A 13,213-nucleotide genomic window follows, 5' to 3' on the forward strand; every position below is an offset into this window, starting at 1 on the left:
CGTCGCGGTTTTTTTTTGCGTTTTCGCGACAGTTTTTAACTCGTTTTTTGGCGCGAAAACGCAAAAAAACAGCATCCCATGCAATCCTATGGGATTTTGCAATGCTGTGCTAATGCTGCGGATTTTCCCGCGTTGGAATCGCATTGCGGAAACATCCGCAGCATGCTCATTATTTTGCGGAATCGCAGCAATTCCGCCCACATAGGAATGCATTGTTCTGCTTACTTTCCGCATGTGGCTGTGCCCACCATGCGAAAAGTAAACAGAACATTTGCGGATGGTACCCACGGTCCGGAGGAGAGGAGACTGTCCTCCGGGCTGTGGGTACCATATTCCTGTAAAAAATAGAATTAAAATAAAAAAATCGGGTTATATTCTCCTTCCGACGTCCCGCACAGCGTCCCCAGGCTTCAGCGATACGTGCGACAGGTCCCGTTCCCAGTAATGCATTGCGATAATGACCTTTGCTGACGTCGCTGTCTCGCGATACTGTAGCTGTCTCGCGAAAACCGCGACGTCATCAAAGGTCATTGCCGCAATGCATCACTGGGAACGGGACCTGCCGGAGCATCGCGGAGGCCTGGGGATGCTGCGAGGGACATCGGAAGGTGAATATAACCCGAGTTTTTATTTTTTTTTATTATTTTTAACATTAGATCTTTTTACTACTGATGCTGCATAAGCAGCCTCAATAGTAAAAAGTTGGTCACACTCGTCAAACACTATGTTTGACGAGTGTGACCAACCTGTCAATCAGTTCTCCAAGCGATGCTACAGATCACTTGGAAAACACTAGCATTCTGCAAGCTAACTAAGCTTGCAAATCGCTAGTTTTTCCGCGAGAAAATCGCGGGAATTTAAAATGCGATTTTCCCGTGGAATGGAATTCCGGAATTCCCGCAGTAACTTCCGCGGGAGTTCCGCTACATGTGAACTTATCCTTAGGGTACAGTTTTACTAATCTTTAAATACATCCAGTTTAATATACCGTATGTCTCATCCTGTGCAATGTTTCATTATTAGGGTACTTACATTTTGTTCAATGGACCCTTATGTTTGCTATGACAGCATGCAATCTTGTTGATTGTTGTATTGGCAACATAAACTGTAATTGCTTGTTGTTTTTTAGTGTTTTTATTAGAATTAAGGAAGTTCTATTTTATATTCTTAGAGATTTTTTTGTATTCATTTTTAGGTACACTATGCTTTGTGGATACTCACCTTTCAGAGCTCGCTCACAAAAAGAGATGTATTACTTCATCTGTGAGGGCTTCTTCCCTGTGCCATCCTACATATCACTCAGTGGCAGGAAACTGATTATTTCTTTACTTGCACACTGCCCCAGTAGTAGGCCTTGCATTGAGGACATTCTCACTCATGAATTTTTCACCCAGGTACGGAACAAAGTTGTATAGCAGCAAAGTGTTTTAAACGCAATATGTGAAGTTAAGGCTCTTTAATTTTCTTAATATTTCCTCATTTTCAGGGATTTATGCCTGAGAAGTTATCTTCTGCCACGTGCCACACAGCTCCCACTTTCTCATTTTCTCTCCAACTCACAAGGTTCTTTAGAAAGGCAGCCAAAGTACTGTACAGAGGGGTCTTCCAAAAGTCCTTCTGCTCAGGTATAGAGCTATTATTATTCATTTATTGGATACTATATTAGTTTATTGGAGTGTATAAAAAAAATCCTAGACATTTCTAAAATATAACATTGAATTAAATCCTTAATAGATGATTTCGTTGTGGAGAAAGAGGAAAAGCAGGATGGCACTCACCATTCATGTGAATCAAATCACTTTATTTCACATACACAAGGCATCGGCATAGGCACGGGAGCATTGTGCTGGAAGACGGACAACAGCCATTTCACAGCCGTTTTCCAGCACATTGCTCCCGTGCCTATGCCGATGCCTTGTGTATGTGAAATAAAGTGATTTGATTCACATGAATGGTGAGTGCCATCCTGCTTTTTCTCTTTCTCCACAACGAAATGTTCTATTTTTTCAATATGGGATTAAGCACCCGTTCCAAGTGGGATTAAGGTGTTTTTTATTAATGTGAAAAATATATGTGCATTCAGGGTATTTTTCCACACAACGGTGTCGGATATCTATTTTCTCAAATTGTGGACCTTAATAGTACTATATAGTACATATACTTCAAAACACGTAATATGGTGTGCTATTGTATTTTAACACCATGCTGAAGAGGGATCAAAGGAATCAGTCAGAGATATGGTGAAAAATGGTGAAAAATGGGTCAATCTTACCGTCCTAAGTTAGTTCGATCTCTGTCTGGACATTTTGTGATGCTTCATGGAGTGGCTCATTTACTTGATGTAGGGTTAGTCATTTATGGGTACCTAACCTTGCTTACACCTTATTTTCTGGAGGTACCCTCAACCAGAAACTTGTCCTAATAAGCAAAGCCCTAGTCACCTTTTGTAGCACAAACTTTGAAGTGAATTGGAATCTTAATAACAGCATGGTTCAGCACGCTTTTGTCATGATCCGGTCGGATCTGACATATTAAATGCACAAAGTAACCTTTTTTTTTCCATTGGATGTGTGCCAAGGGTGGTTTTGCTCCCGGTGGCCATTAGGGTCATTGCACTGTGGTGATTTCAGTTGTAGTTTTACCCCGGTGGCCATTAGGGTCATTGCACTTTGGTTACCTTAGTTTGTGCACGTAATTATGTAATAGGTGTGATTGCTCTATAAGAAAGTATTAGGTGTGTTAATCACTGTTGGTGATAGTTCCTCATTTGCAAGCAAGCCTGGGTAAAGAATGGAGCTGAAGAAGAGTCACAGGCAGCCCAGTCAGAGTGCTGGAGTAGCAGCTATGGTGTCTGCAAGGAGGGCTGACATGGATTGGTGGAGTGTCAGCTATGGTGTCTGCAAGGAGGGCTGGCATTGCTTGGTCGAGTGGCAGCTATGGTGTAGAGCTGCACTCAGGATGCTGGACTCGGTTGCAGAAAGCTGGACTCAAAATGATGGACTCTTTGGCAGAAAAGCTGGAATCATTTGCTGGACCCTGTTTCTGGACAGCTGCACTCAGGTGTGGACGCTGTTTGCTCCAAGGCTGCACTATGGTGCTGAGAAGAGTCCAGGACAACTCAATCAGAGTCCTGGAGTGGCAGCTATGGTGTCAGCGAGGAGTTCGTGGAAAGCATGGTGGAGTGGCAGCTATGGTGCCAGTGAAGAATTCTTGCAAAGCTTGGTGGAGTGGCAGCTATGGTGTAGAGCTGCACTCAGTTGCTGGACTCTTTTGCTGAAGCTGCACTCAGGTGTTGAACCCCGTTGCTGGACAGCTGCACTCAGGTGCTGGACTCCATTGCTGGACAGTGCACCAAGATGTTGGACTCAGTGGAGGAAAAGATGCACGCAGGTGGTGGGCTCTGTTGCTGGGAGCGTAAGCAACAGAGCAAAGCTAAGTGGTGTTCCCCTGTTTTGTCACTTTTCCTTATGTGTGTTTAGTGCAGTGGTGGGATTAGTTTCCGCACCGACCAATTCCCAAGTGAGGGTTTGGGTGCAGGGTGAGTCAGGGTTTTTAGGCTCCTGATCGGCGCCCGGTGCGGAACCGGCCTAGGGAACGTTAGGAGTGTAGAGACACTGACTCAGGGGAGTGCAGGAGGTCGCCACTTCCCCGTTCCCTGTCGCAGGGCCACCATTGTTATTGTTACCCAGGTTTTCCCTATTCCCTTGTCTTATTGTATTAGTTACCGGCCTACGGGCCGCGTCACATAGGACAATTACACGTGCCGTGTCCTGTTGTATCAGTTACCGGCCTGCTGGCTGCGTCACTCAGGACGGGGCACGTGACAGCTTTACTGTTTCCATCATTCCAGAGTCTGCGAAGGAGCATAGCTCGCTGTGTCAGATTAATTCTTCAACCTCCATTCGTATCTATGTAACATAGTCCTCTCTAAGGCTGGTTTCACATTAGCGCATTTTCAGCGCGCGCACGGCCGGGGGTAGCTCCGCCCCCGATCCGGCTCTCTGCCCGGCGTGCCCGCCCCTTCCTTGTAGCGCCGCCTCCTAGCGGACAGCGGCGCCTGCGATCGGCGCACCCTATCTTTAGCATAGGGTGCGCCGATCGTGCGCAGGCCGTGCGCTAGTTGCGCTTTGACCTGCGCTGCGCACTTTTGACGGTGCGCCGTGCGCGCCAAAATCAAACTTTTCGGATTTTGGCGCGCACGGCGCACCGTCAAAAGTGCGCAGCGCAGGTCAAAGCGCAACTAGCGCACGGCCTGCGCACGATCGGCGCACCCTATGCTAAAGATAGGGTGCGCCGATCGCAGGCGCCGCTGTCCGCTAGGAGGCGGCGCTACAAGGAAGGGGCGGGCACGCCGGGCAGAGAGCCGGATCGGGGGCGGAGCTACCCCCGGCCATGCGCGCGCTGAAAATGCGCTAATGTGAAACTGGCCTAACATTTCCATAATTCCTGCCACCTCAGGGTGCCACATATAGACAGGTATTCCAACTGATATACAAATAGCTTTTTAAATTGCATTGTGAGAATCATGTGGGAATAGTGGATGAGGGCAGATATATCTCGCCCAGATTCCTTTCCTATGTGGCCTAGTCTAGTCAGTATTGCACCTGATTGCTAATGAATAATGGGAGGTGGATATAAAAGGATGCCAGGTGGTTATGTGAGTGTCTCAGCCTGGGAACACAGAGAGCCTGTCTGTGTGAGAGACACACGTGAGTGAAAGCAGTGCCCACTGCAACTGTGGTTTGGCTGGACGGGAGAAGCCCGCCAGTTGGTAGTTAGGTTGTCCATTGTCTAGTTAGTGCCGGACAGGCAAGGATTTGTTTTATGTTTTATTTCCTTTTTGCATTGCTTTCACCGTTAATAAACCTGACCCAGGGTCAGTTACACCCGAATCCCAGCTCTGCGCCTGAGTTTCATGCTGAACGCACGTGACCTTTGACCCCAGCAAAGCCGATCCCGGAGTGTTTTATCACAGCATGTACAGATAAACAGTAATTTTACATTGCATACAATTTGCTCAATAATGTAACCATACTAGATGGTATGGTTTCTCCTATTAAAGAGAAACTGTTAGTGTAATTTAGCAATGTAAAGTAAAGGCATTGCCAGAACGGTGCTGTTATACAGATTAAATGAATACCTTTAGTGAAGAAATCTGCATTGTGGTTGTTCTTTGATCCACATTTGAAGTTTTTGGGTAATTAGGTGCATATGGGCAGGACTGTAGGTTGAGTCTTCGGCTCCTTCCGATTTAATCTGTATAACAGTGCCATTATTGCCATGCCTTTACTATACATTGCTAAACTATGCTGACAGGTTCTCTACACAAATTAATTTTCATTTTAAATACATACATATTTAATTTAATATACTATTTTTTAACTGCTACTTCCTTTATGATGATGCTTTGTTTGAGAATCTCAGTGCATGCTGGAACACTCAATCAAAGCATCAGTGACCTTCATTTCAGGAGCTGAGCTAGTACACGGCTCTACTGAGCATGCATCAGTTGTCAATTCCGATGGATGCTCAGTATATTCTTGTCACTGTGCGATGTGCTCAATGACAGTTCACTCTCTCCTCGGCTCTGATACGAAGTAATGAGTAAGTAACAGAGTGAACTGTCATTGCATGTTGTATGAATAACAGGCTTGCAGACACCAGCTCCACCCCTGAAACTGACGTCACTTGCTGGGGCAGCACTGGTCTCTGCATGCCAGGTATTCTTACAATGTGCACTGACAGTGTGCTCTGTTACCAGCTCATTGCTTTTAATCAGAGCTGGCAAGAGAGTGCAGTGTCATTGTGGACATCATACAATGACAAGAATCTCCTGTGCATTCATCAAAATTAACAAATGATGCATGCTCAGTGGAGCAGTGACTTACCCAGCCCCTGAAATGATGTTTTGTTGATGAAATTTTGTTTCAGGGAGGGGGCATAGGCTGTGAAATGCACTGGGATTGTCAAACAAAGCATCATAAAAAAAAGCAGTTAGATAGTGTAGTTAGGGAAGGAAAGGGACTTTTAAATTAAAGTATATTAGAAAATAGATTAGATTATGAAAATAAATTCTTAGGCATTTGCTATGAAAATGAATTCGTGTTTCGGACCACACATTTTTACCCCTTCACGACTGTTAACGTACATGAACGTCATCGGCCATATCCCTGCCGATGACATGTGAGCCCACATCTTTCCCCGCACTTGATGGCTGATTTAATCAGCCATCAAGTGCTTCTAACAGTCACGGCTATTAGCCACTATTAACCAGTTAAATGCCACTGTCAATCACTGACAGCAGCATTTAACACGCACAGACAGGAAGCGCGTTATTGATACCGCTCATCGGTATTCATAGGAGATCGTGATTTCTGCTGTACATAGCAGTACTTCAGCACTGCTATGTATAGCACAGGTGATCAGACGCTCGCAACTTTAAGTCTCCTAAGGAGACTAATGAAGTAAAAAGTAAAAAAAAAAGATTGAAAAAAATATTAGGAAAATAAAAAGCTCAAATTACGCCCCCTTTTTCCCTATTAAAAATAAAACAATTTAAAAAAAATTGAAAATACACATATCCGATCTATCAAAATATAAAATAAATTAATTCGATCGGTAAACCGCATAATAATTAAGAAAATAAAAATGCCAGAATACGTTTTTTTGGTCACAGCAACATTGCAATAAAATGCAATCAAAATAAGAATAGAGGTGATAAAATAGGTGGCGATGAAAACATCCTATCTATCCCAAAATGGTATCTGAAAAACGTCAGCTCATGGAGCAAAAAATAAGCCCTCACCCAGCCCCACATCCTAAAAATTGGAAACGTGATGGGACTCGGAAAATAGCTACAAAATCGAAAACAAATTTTTGATAAATTTCTTAATTTTTTTCACTACTTACATGAAAATAAACTATACATGTTTAGTATCTGCATACTCATACTGACCTGGGGAATCGTGTTATCAGGTCAGTTTTACCATACAGTGAACATAGTAGATAAAAAAAAACATTGTGGAATTGCACGTTTTGTTGCAATTTCACAGCACTTGAATTTTTTTCCTGTTTTCCAGTACATTGTGTAGCCAAATGAATGGTTTAATTCAAAAGTGCGACGAAAAATGGAAAATTGCCTGGGGGTGAAGGGGTTGAGGTATATACATAGAAATTTGAAAAATTGCTAATTAAGATGTATAATCTATCAATGCAATTCATTCTGAAATAGGATTTACTTCTAATATGACAGAACATAAATTTGTCATGTATTTTTATATTTCTCTAGACTTTGCAGAAGCAGAAGACCTCAAGAGCTCCATGGTTATGCCTACTGAGAGCTTGGTGTCATTTAGTACAGATAAAATGTGCGAGGTATGATGTAATCGCTGACTCTGTTACCCTTCGGAGTATGATAAGTAGCTGGAAACTATATACAATGGCTATATAACAGGTTGGCAATTCATTTAGCTGAAGGGCTATGAGAGACCATGAATATTGTGGATGGCCAAATCAATTCTGTTTAATATTATTATTAACATTATAATTATTAATGTTATCACTTAATATTGAGCAGAATTAAAGGGAACCTGTCACCATGAGAATGCAGGCCAATCTGCAGGCAGCATGTTATAGAGCTGGGAGAGCTATACAGATTGATATATACTTTTTGTGAGAAAAGAGCCAGTATAACTTGTGTTTTATTCAATCCAACCTCTGATCTTTCTGGGATTTTCAGTCCAGTGGGCAGTCCTATCAGTGACTGACAGCTGCATCTGTATGCACACGTTACGCAAAGAAGGCTGTCAGTCACTGATAGGACTGCCCAGTGGAGGATTAAATGATGAAAACACAAGTTATACTGAATCTTTTCCCATCAAACTATATTGTATATGAATCTACTCAGCTCCCTCTGCTCTCAAACATGGTGCCTTCAGATTGGCCTGTAATTTCTTGGTGACAGGTTCTTATTGAATTTCACTAACTGCTACTGCTAATACACGTTTCGATAGGGCTTATTGTAAGATGTATTCTTATCAGTAGCTGCTAATCAAAACTTATTATTTACTGCTTTTTATAAAGTTTATAAATCATCCTGTTATTCAGCCCTTAAATCTTGATCGCCAGCCCCCTATGATGCCCTGCACCCAGTCACAGCCCCATAGACCCCCAAGCAGTATTACAGTATAGCCAACACACAGCATGATGTCCTCACAGCCCCACACATTATGATACTCCCACAGTTCCCCACATAGTATTATGCCCTCCCAGCACCCTCACAGAGCATGATCTCCTCACAGTCCCCCAAAGAGTATGATCCCCCACAGCCTCTCACACATAGTATGATTCACCCCACCCAAAGCTTCTCACACAGTAACAGTAAAGTGTTGACAGTCAGACACAGAACATGAAGCCACCATACTTTCACCCTCAAGCACTGAATGACATTTAAAAGGGAAACATGCATACTACTCACCCAGCCCCGTTCCATCAATGCGCTTCTCCAGTCTGTGCTGTGCGGACTGAGGCTCCAAGCTGCAGGCACAATCTATTGATGTCACACTTGGACACACAATCTGAATAGTTGATCAGGAAGCCAATGGCTCCCTATTCCACCGTTGTTGAAAACAAGCCATTTGTTGGAGGGGATGGCGATGCTGACGAGCAGTATGCCACCTTTTCCAGTCTTTTGGCTGTCCTGGTCCACACGCTGGACAGGAACAGCGAAAGAGCCAGATGTGGCCTGGGGGCTGCAGATTTCTCAGGTCTACTATATAATGTACAGCAAAAAGGATGAATTCTTGATCTCTTTTTTGACAGGATGAAAATGTAGAAGACACAGTAAGAGCCTGTGACGAATCTTTGAACATTCTAATGAAAGGACGAATGAACGACAGGAGCAGGTCGGCCACCCAGAGTGAGCCTGAATTTTACTAGTTGGAAAATGTTAACATAGCTTACGTTTAGTTTTTGCAGGCACATGGGCCCCAATTTCTCAAGACTGGTGTGCAAGGTGTCTGATTCATTAAGAGTTGCACGCCTCCTTATGAAGTAAGGCGCAAAGTGGCATACACCTCAATGTGCAGATTGCCACTAGAGCATGATCTGTGGCAAAAGTAATTCCTCCTCTCATCATGAATTTGACAAGAGAGGTTACCACGCTCCCATCCTGCCACATCTCCGCCCACTTTGTTGGAGCTAGGCGAAAATGGGGTCAAGATGCCCACATATTGCACAAAAATTTAGCAACTTTTCAAAGCTGTTTAAACCAGTTTTGTGGCGTAAAATCCTTGATGAATTGAGTCCATTGTCTGTCACAGTAAATTACTGAAGCCCTCTTCACAGTGTCAGTGTACTATAGATAAAAAGTCTGTATATTATAGATACTATATATTAGGTCCACAGGGCAATTAAAGAGAATTTATGGTTTAATGTCTAGAATATACATATTTTTCTAATTTTGTGTTATCCAACACTCATTCTAAGAATGAAGAGTATGCAGTAGCCAGTGTTGCGTTGCATCTTGCACATTGACTTTGGCTATCTGGCTGTGCAGGAAATGCAGCTCTGGCCTAATATTGGCAGCAGTATAGGTCCTAGAGGTTTAGTGTTACGTATGGATCACTCTTGATCAATTAGTAATGGTATAATCTAGCTTTATGTTATCAATTCCTAAAGAGAAAATACTCTTTAAAGTGAACATGGTTTGTTTTTTTCATAATAGTTTTCTGTAAACATTGTTAATACATGGTACAGTGTGAAGGAGAGTGGCTAATTAAATCAATTATTAAACCTTATATAAGATAGTTCAGCTATAATGTGACAAAGATGGCGATCATATCCTGGAACAGCACCCCTGGCAGGAATCTTTGGAATGTGAAGCAAATTCTGTACACTGAAGATTGAATAGCATATTTGGAAGTGGACTTAACATGGACCAATCACAGACTGATACCATGATTCAGAAGATTGTGTGACACCCTTTTCCAGTCTACTACAAGATTATTTTGTTTTAAGAATAATGTCCAGTGTGTGCCAGCCTTTGCTTGGAAAGGAGTATATATCTGACTTCTGTGTCCAATACATTCTTTCCTTTATGCATGCACCCAGCTCATATTTATTAGGTCAGGGACAGGCAATCATTTAGATCTCATTTTAAGAGATCACCCCCACACCAGTACTGTAACAGATAAATGTGTTTAAAAAATCTTTTTTAGATGGTATACATGAATGATACTTCTACTTGTCCACAGACTCTGTCTTCTAGATCTGTGTATGATTGGCATAGTAGTGCCCTCTCAAATGTAAATGTCCTGCCACAGACCCCAGCAAATGCACCTTGTGTCACGACTCAGCTGCCAGGTGACCCGGGACCAGGGGCTCCTTCCCTGTCCCTGTGTTGGAATATGTTTGGTGCAACAACTCCATTCCAGACTATGAGTGTTTAGTTGCTAGAATTGTATACTGTTTATAAAGTTAAAAAAACTCCCAGAAGCTCACACAGGGAGAGCATGTGACTGTATTTCCTGTTTTTACTGTCTGTGTATTAGAGAAATAGCCTGCTGTAGATGCTGCACAGATAGAGACATATAAATGATTTATTCCTGATCTGTTAAGCTTATCATATATTGTTCCTATTTGTTCCTGAATAAAGAAACTCTGTTGTCACACGCTTGAGAGTATCCTGAATAATCCGCTGCCAACAGGTTATGGGCCCAGAGTGACACAGAGCCCCAGAGTAACACAGCACAGAAGCCCAGAGCAAAAGCAGCACAGAGCAACAGAGAAGATGTCCACTAGCAGCAATCCTGTCAAGTTCTCAGTGCCAAGCCTCACTAACCAGAATTGGAACTAACCAATCCTGGAAATTTAAGGTGAAGATGCTGCTCATAAGAGAAGGTATGTGGAAATATACTCAGAAACAAGTGCCTCATCCATTACCAGATGATTGGCTAGAGAAGGATCAGAAAGCACAAAGCACGATCTCCTTCAGTGTAGATGATAATCAGATTGTGCATATATGCAAGTGTGCAACTGCAAAGGAGATGTGGTATAAGTTACAGAAAGTGCATGAAAGATCAAATCTCAGCAATAAGCTTTATCTCATGAGAAAGCTGTATCAGTCTAAGCTGTGATGGACAGAATATGCAGGACTATATATGAAACACCCTAGAGATTGTGGAGCATCTCAGGGGTATTGGAGAAGAAATTAAAGATTTTCATCTTGCTGCACTTCTATTAAGTGGTCTTCCAGAAAGTAATGACACACTCGTGACTGCACAAATAAGTCAGTTTAAAAAGCAGAACAGTCATCAAAGGGTTAAAAGAGCTGTAAAGGAAGATTCTGCATGTGTTGAAACTGCATTTAATGCCAATACAGATCCATCTGCAAAGCATATATGGTGCATAAATTCTTATGAAAGCAGTCATATGACAAATAAGGATTTCGAAAGCAAGTCAGAAAAGATCATCTTAGCTAATGGTCACTATATGACTTCAGAAGGAGTTAGACTTCTACCTCCACTGTCCAGTTTCCTCAGCACAAAGCAGAAACATCCCAGTAAAGGATGTTCTCTATGTTCCCAGCCTTGAAAGCAATTATCTGTCAGTAAAGAAGCTCATGCAAAAGAGGAATGTAGTTACTTTTAGAGATAACAGCAGCATCATCTCAAAGAAGGGTTATACTCTTGCAAAAGGAAAAATCCAAGATGAAGATCAGCTAAAATTCAAAGAAAGAGTGTACAGTGCTAGACAAGGTCTGCATAAGAACTGTATCCATGTATGGCACAGACGTCTTGGGCACAGAGACCCAGAAGCAGTAAGGAAGCTAGCTCAACTTCCAAATGGTATTGAAATCAACCAGTTTAGTCAAATAAAGAAGTGCACTAGCTGTCTTAAAGGGAAAATGTACACAAAATCCTTTCCCAAAATAAGCACCACTTGATCTGCACAGCCACTGGATAGCACAGATGTATGCGGTCCAATGAGTGTTCATACTCCAAGCAAGAACAGATATTTTTCTCACATTTATTGATTACTAATCCAGATATGCAGTCGCCTACCTGCTTGCTTCATAGTAAGGATGAATTTCCACAGAAATTTGAAGAATATCTTGCTATAGTGTTTAACAAATTTGGAAGAATGCCAAAAGCCCTGCGTGCAGATAATGGAACCAAATATACAAGGGGTAAGGTGTAAACCATTTTGAAAAAGGATGGAATCGTGTTCCAGACGACCATTCCATACAACCCAGAACAAAATGGCATTGCAGAGAGAAAGAATCGTACTCTCTGTGAAAGTGGAAGATTTATGTTGTTTGATGCGAATCTACCTACAATGCATTGGGGAGAAGCCATCATGACAGCTTGCTGTCTTCAAAACAGATTGCCAGGTAAAGCCACAAATAATACTCCATATGAGCTATGGAACTGTGAGAAGCCTAACCTGAAGCACCTGAGAATATTTGGAAGCAAAACGTTTGTGTATGTTCCCAAAGAAAAACTTTCCAAGTGGGAATCACATGCAAAGCAAGGAGTCCTGGTGGGCTATAGCGAAACTTAAAAGGGATACAGAATCCTGCACCCAGAGATCAACACAGTAACAATCTACCCTGACGAAGGATATATTCCAAAACACCCTTCTGCTGTTTTAAGGTATCATTCCTGCTTTTGCTATGGATCATTATTAATGTTATGATACATTTATTTGTTTAACACATACCGAGGCACAGTATATTGCTCTATCACGGGATCTTTACATCTGATGTGCGAACTCATGATATAATTGCACGATTATTTATACCTACTCTGGTTTTATCTTTTGCACATTTAGAATTTTTACATGTTTTCCCATTGCCTTGCTATTTTTTTTTAGCATTATAGTCCCCTTTTTTCTTTTTATATACTTGTGCCTTTACTACAATATATTATATAGATTATACACAAGTATGTTGATCCTTTAATTTGCACTTTGCACCATGCAGCAGGTCCATTATGGGTAATTGAGTGTCTTTTTCACATCAGGTTATTTATATTGATTTTGCATTACTTAGCACTTCCCATTTGGATATTGTAGCACTTCTTTATTGTTTTTCTGAGTGGTTGCAGGTACCCTTATGTGCTGTTAGTGCCTTTTATTACCTACCTTTTATTTTTTGTCTCAATAAGTATATATATTTTTAAACCTGTAATTTTTTGTCTCATCTTCTTTTATT

General features: G+C 42.0%; 1 protein-coding gene across 2 annotated transcripts in view; it reads left to right on the top strand.

Annotated features, from left to right (window-relative positions):
* The window catches only part of LOC141049881 (serine/threonine-protein kinase PLK2-like), a 163,967-nt gene that overhangs the window by 110,611 nt on the left and 40,143 nt on the right, over window positions 1-13,213 (top strand). For both annotated transcript variants that reach the window (XM_073546724.1, XM_073546732.1), the window contains exons 10-13: window positions 1,196-1,394; window positions 1,487-1,625; window positions 7,289-7,374; window positions 8,821-8,917. In XM_073546724.1, the coding sequence (XP_073402825.1) occupies window positions 1,196-1,394; window positions 1,487-1,625; window positions 7,289-7,374; window positions 8,821-8,917 (521 nt within the window). The remainder of the gene's footprint in view (window positions 1-1,195; window positions 1,395-1,486; window positions 1,626-7,288; window positions 7,375-8,820; window positions 8,918-13,213) is intronic.

Source organism: Dendrobates tinctorius, unplaced genomic scaffold, assembly GCF_039654945.1.
Source record: "Dendrobates tinctorius isolate UK_male_01 unplaced genomic scaffold, ASM3965494v1 ptg000011l, whole genome shotgun sequence".
NCBI classification, from domain to species: domain Eukaryota; kingdom Metazoa; phylum Chordata; class Amphibia; order Anura; family Dendrobatidae; genus Dendrobates; species Dendrobates tinctorius.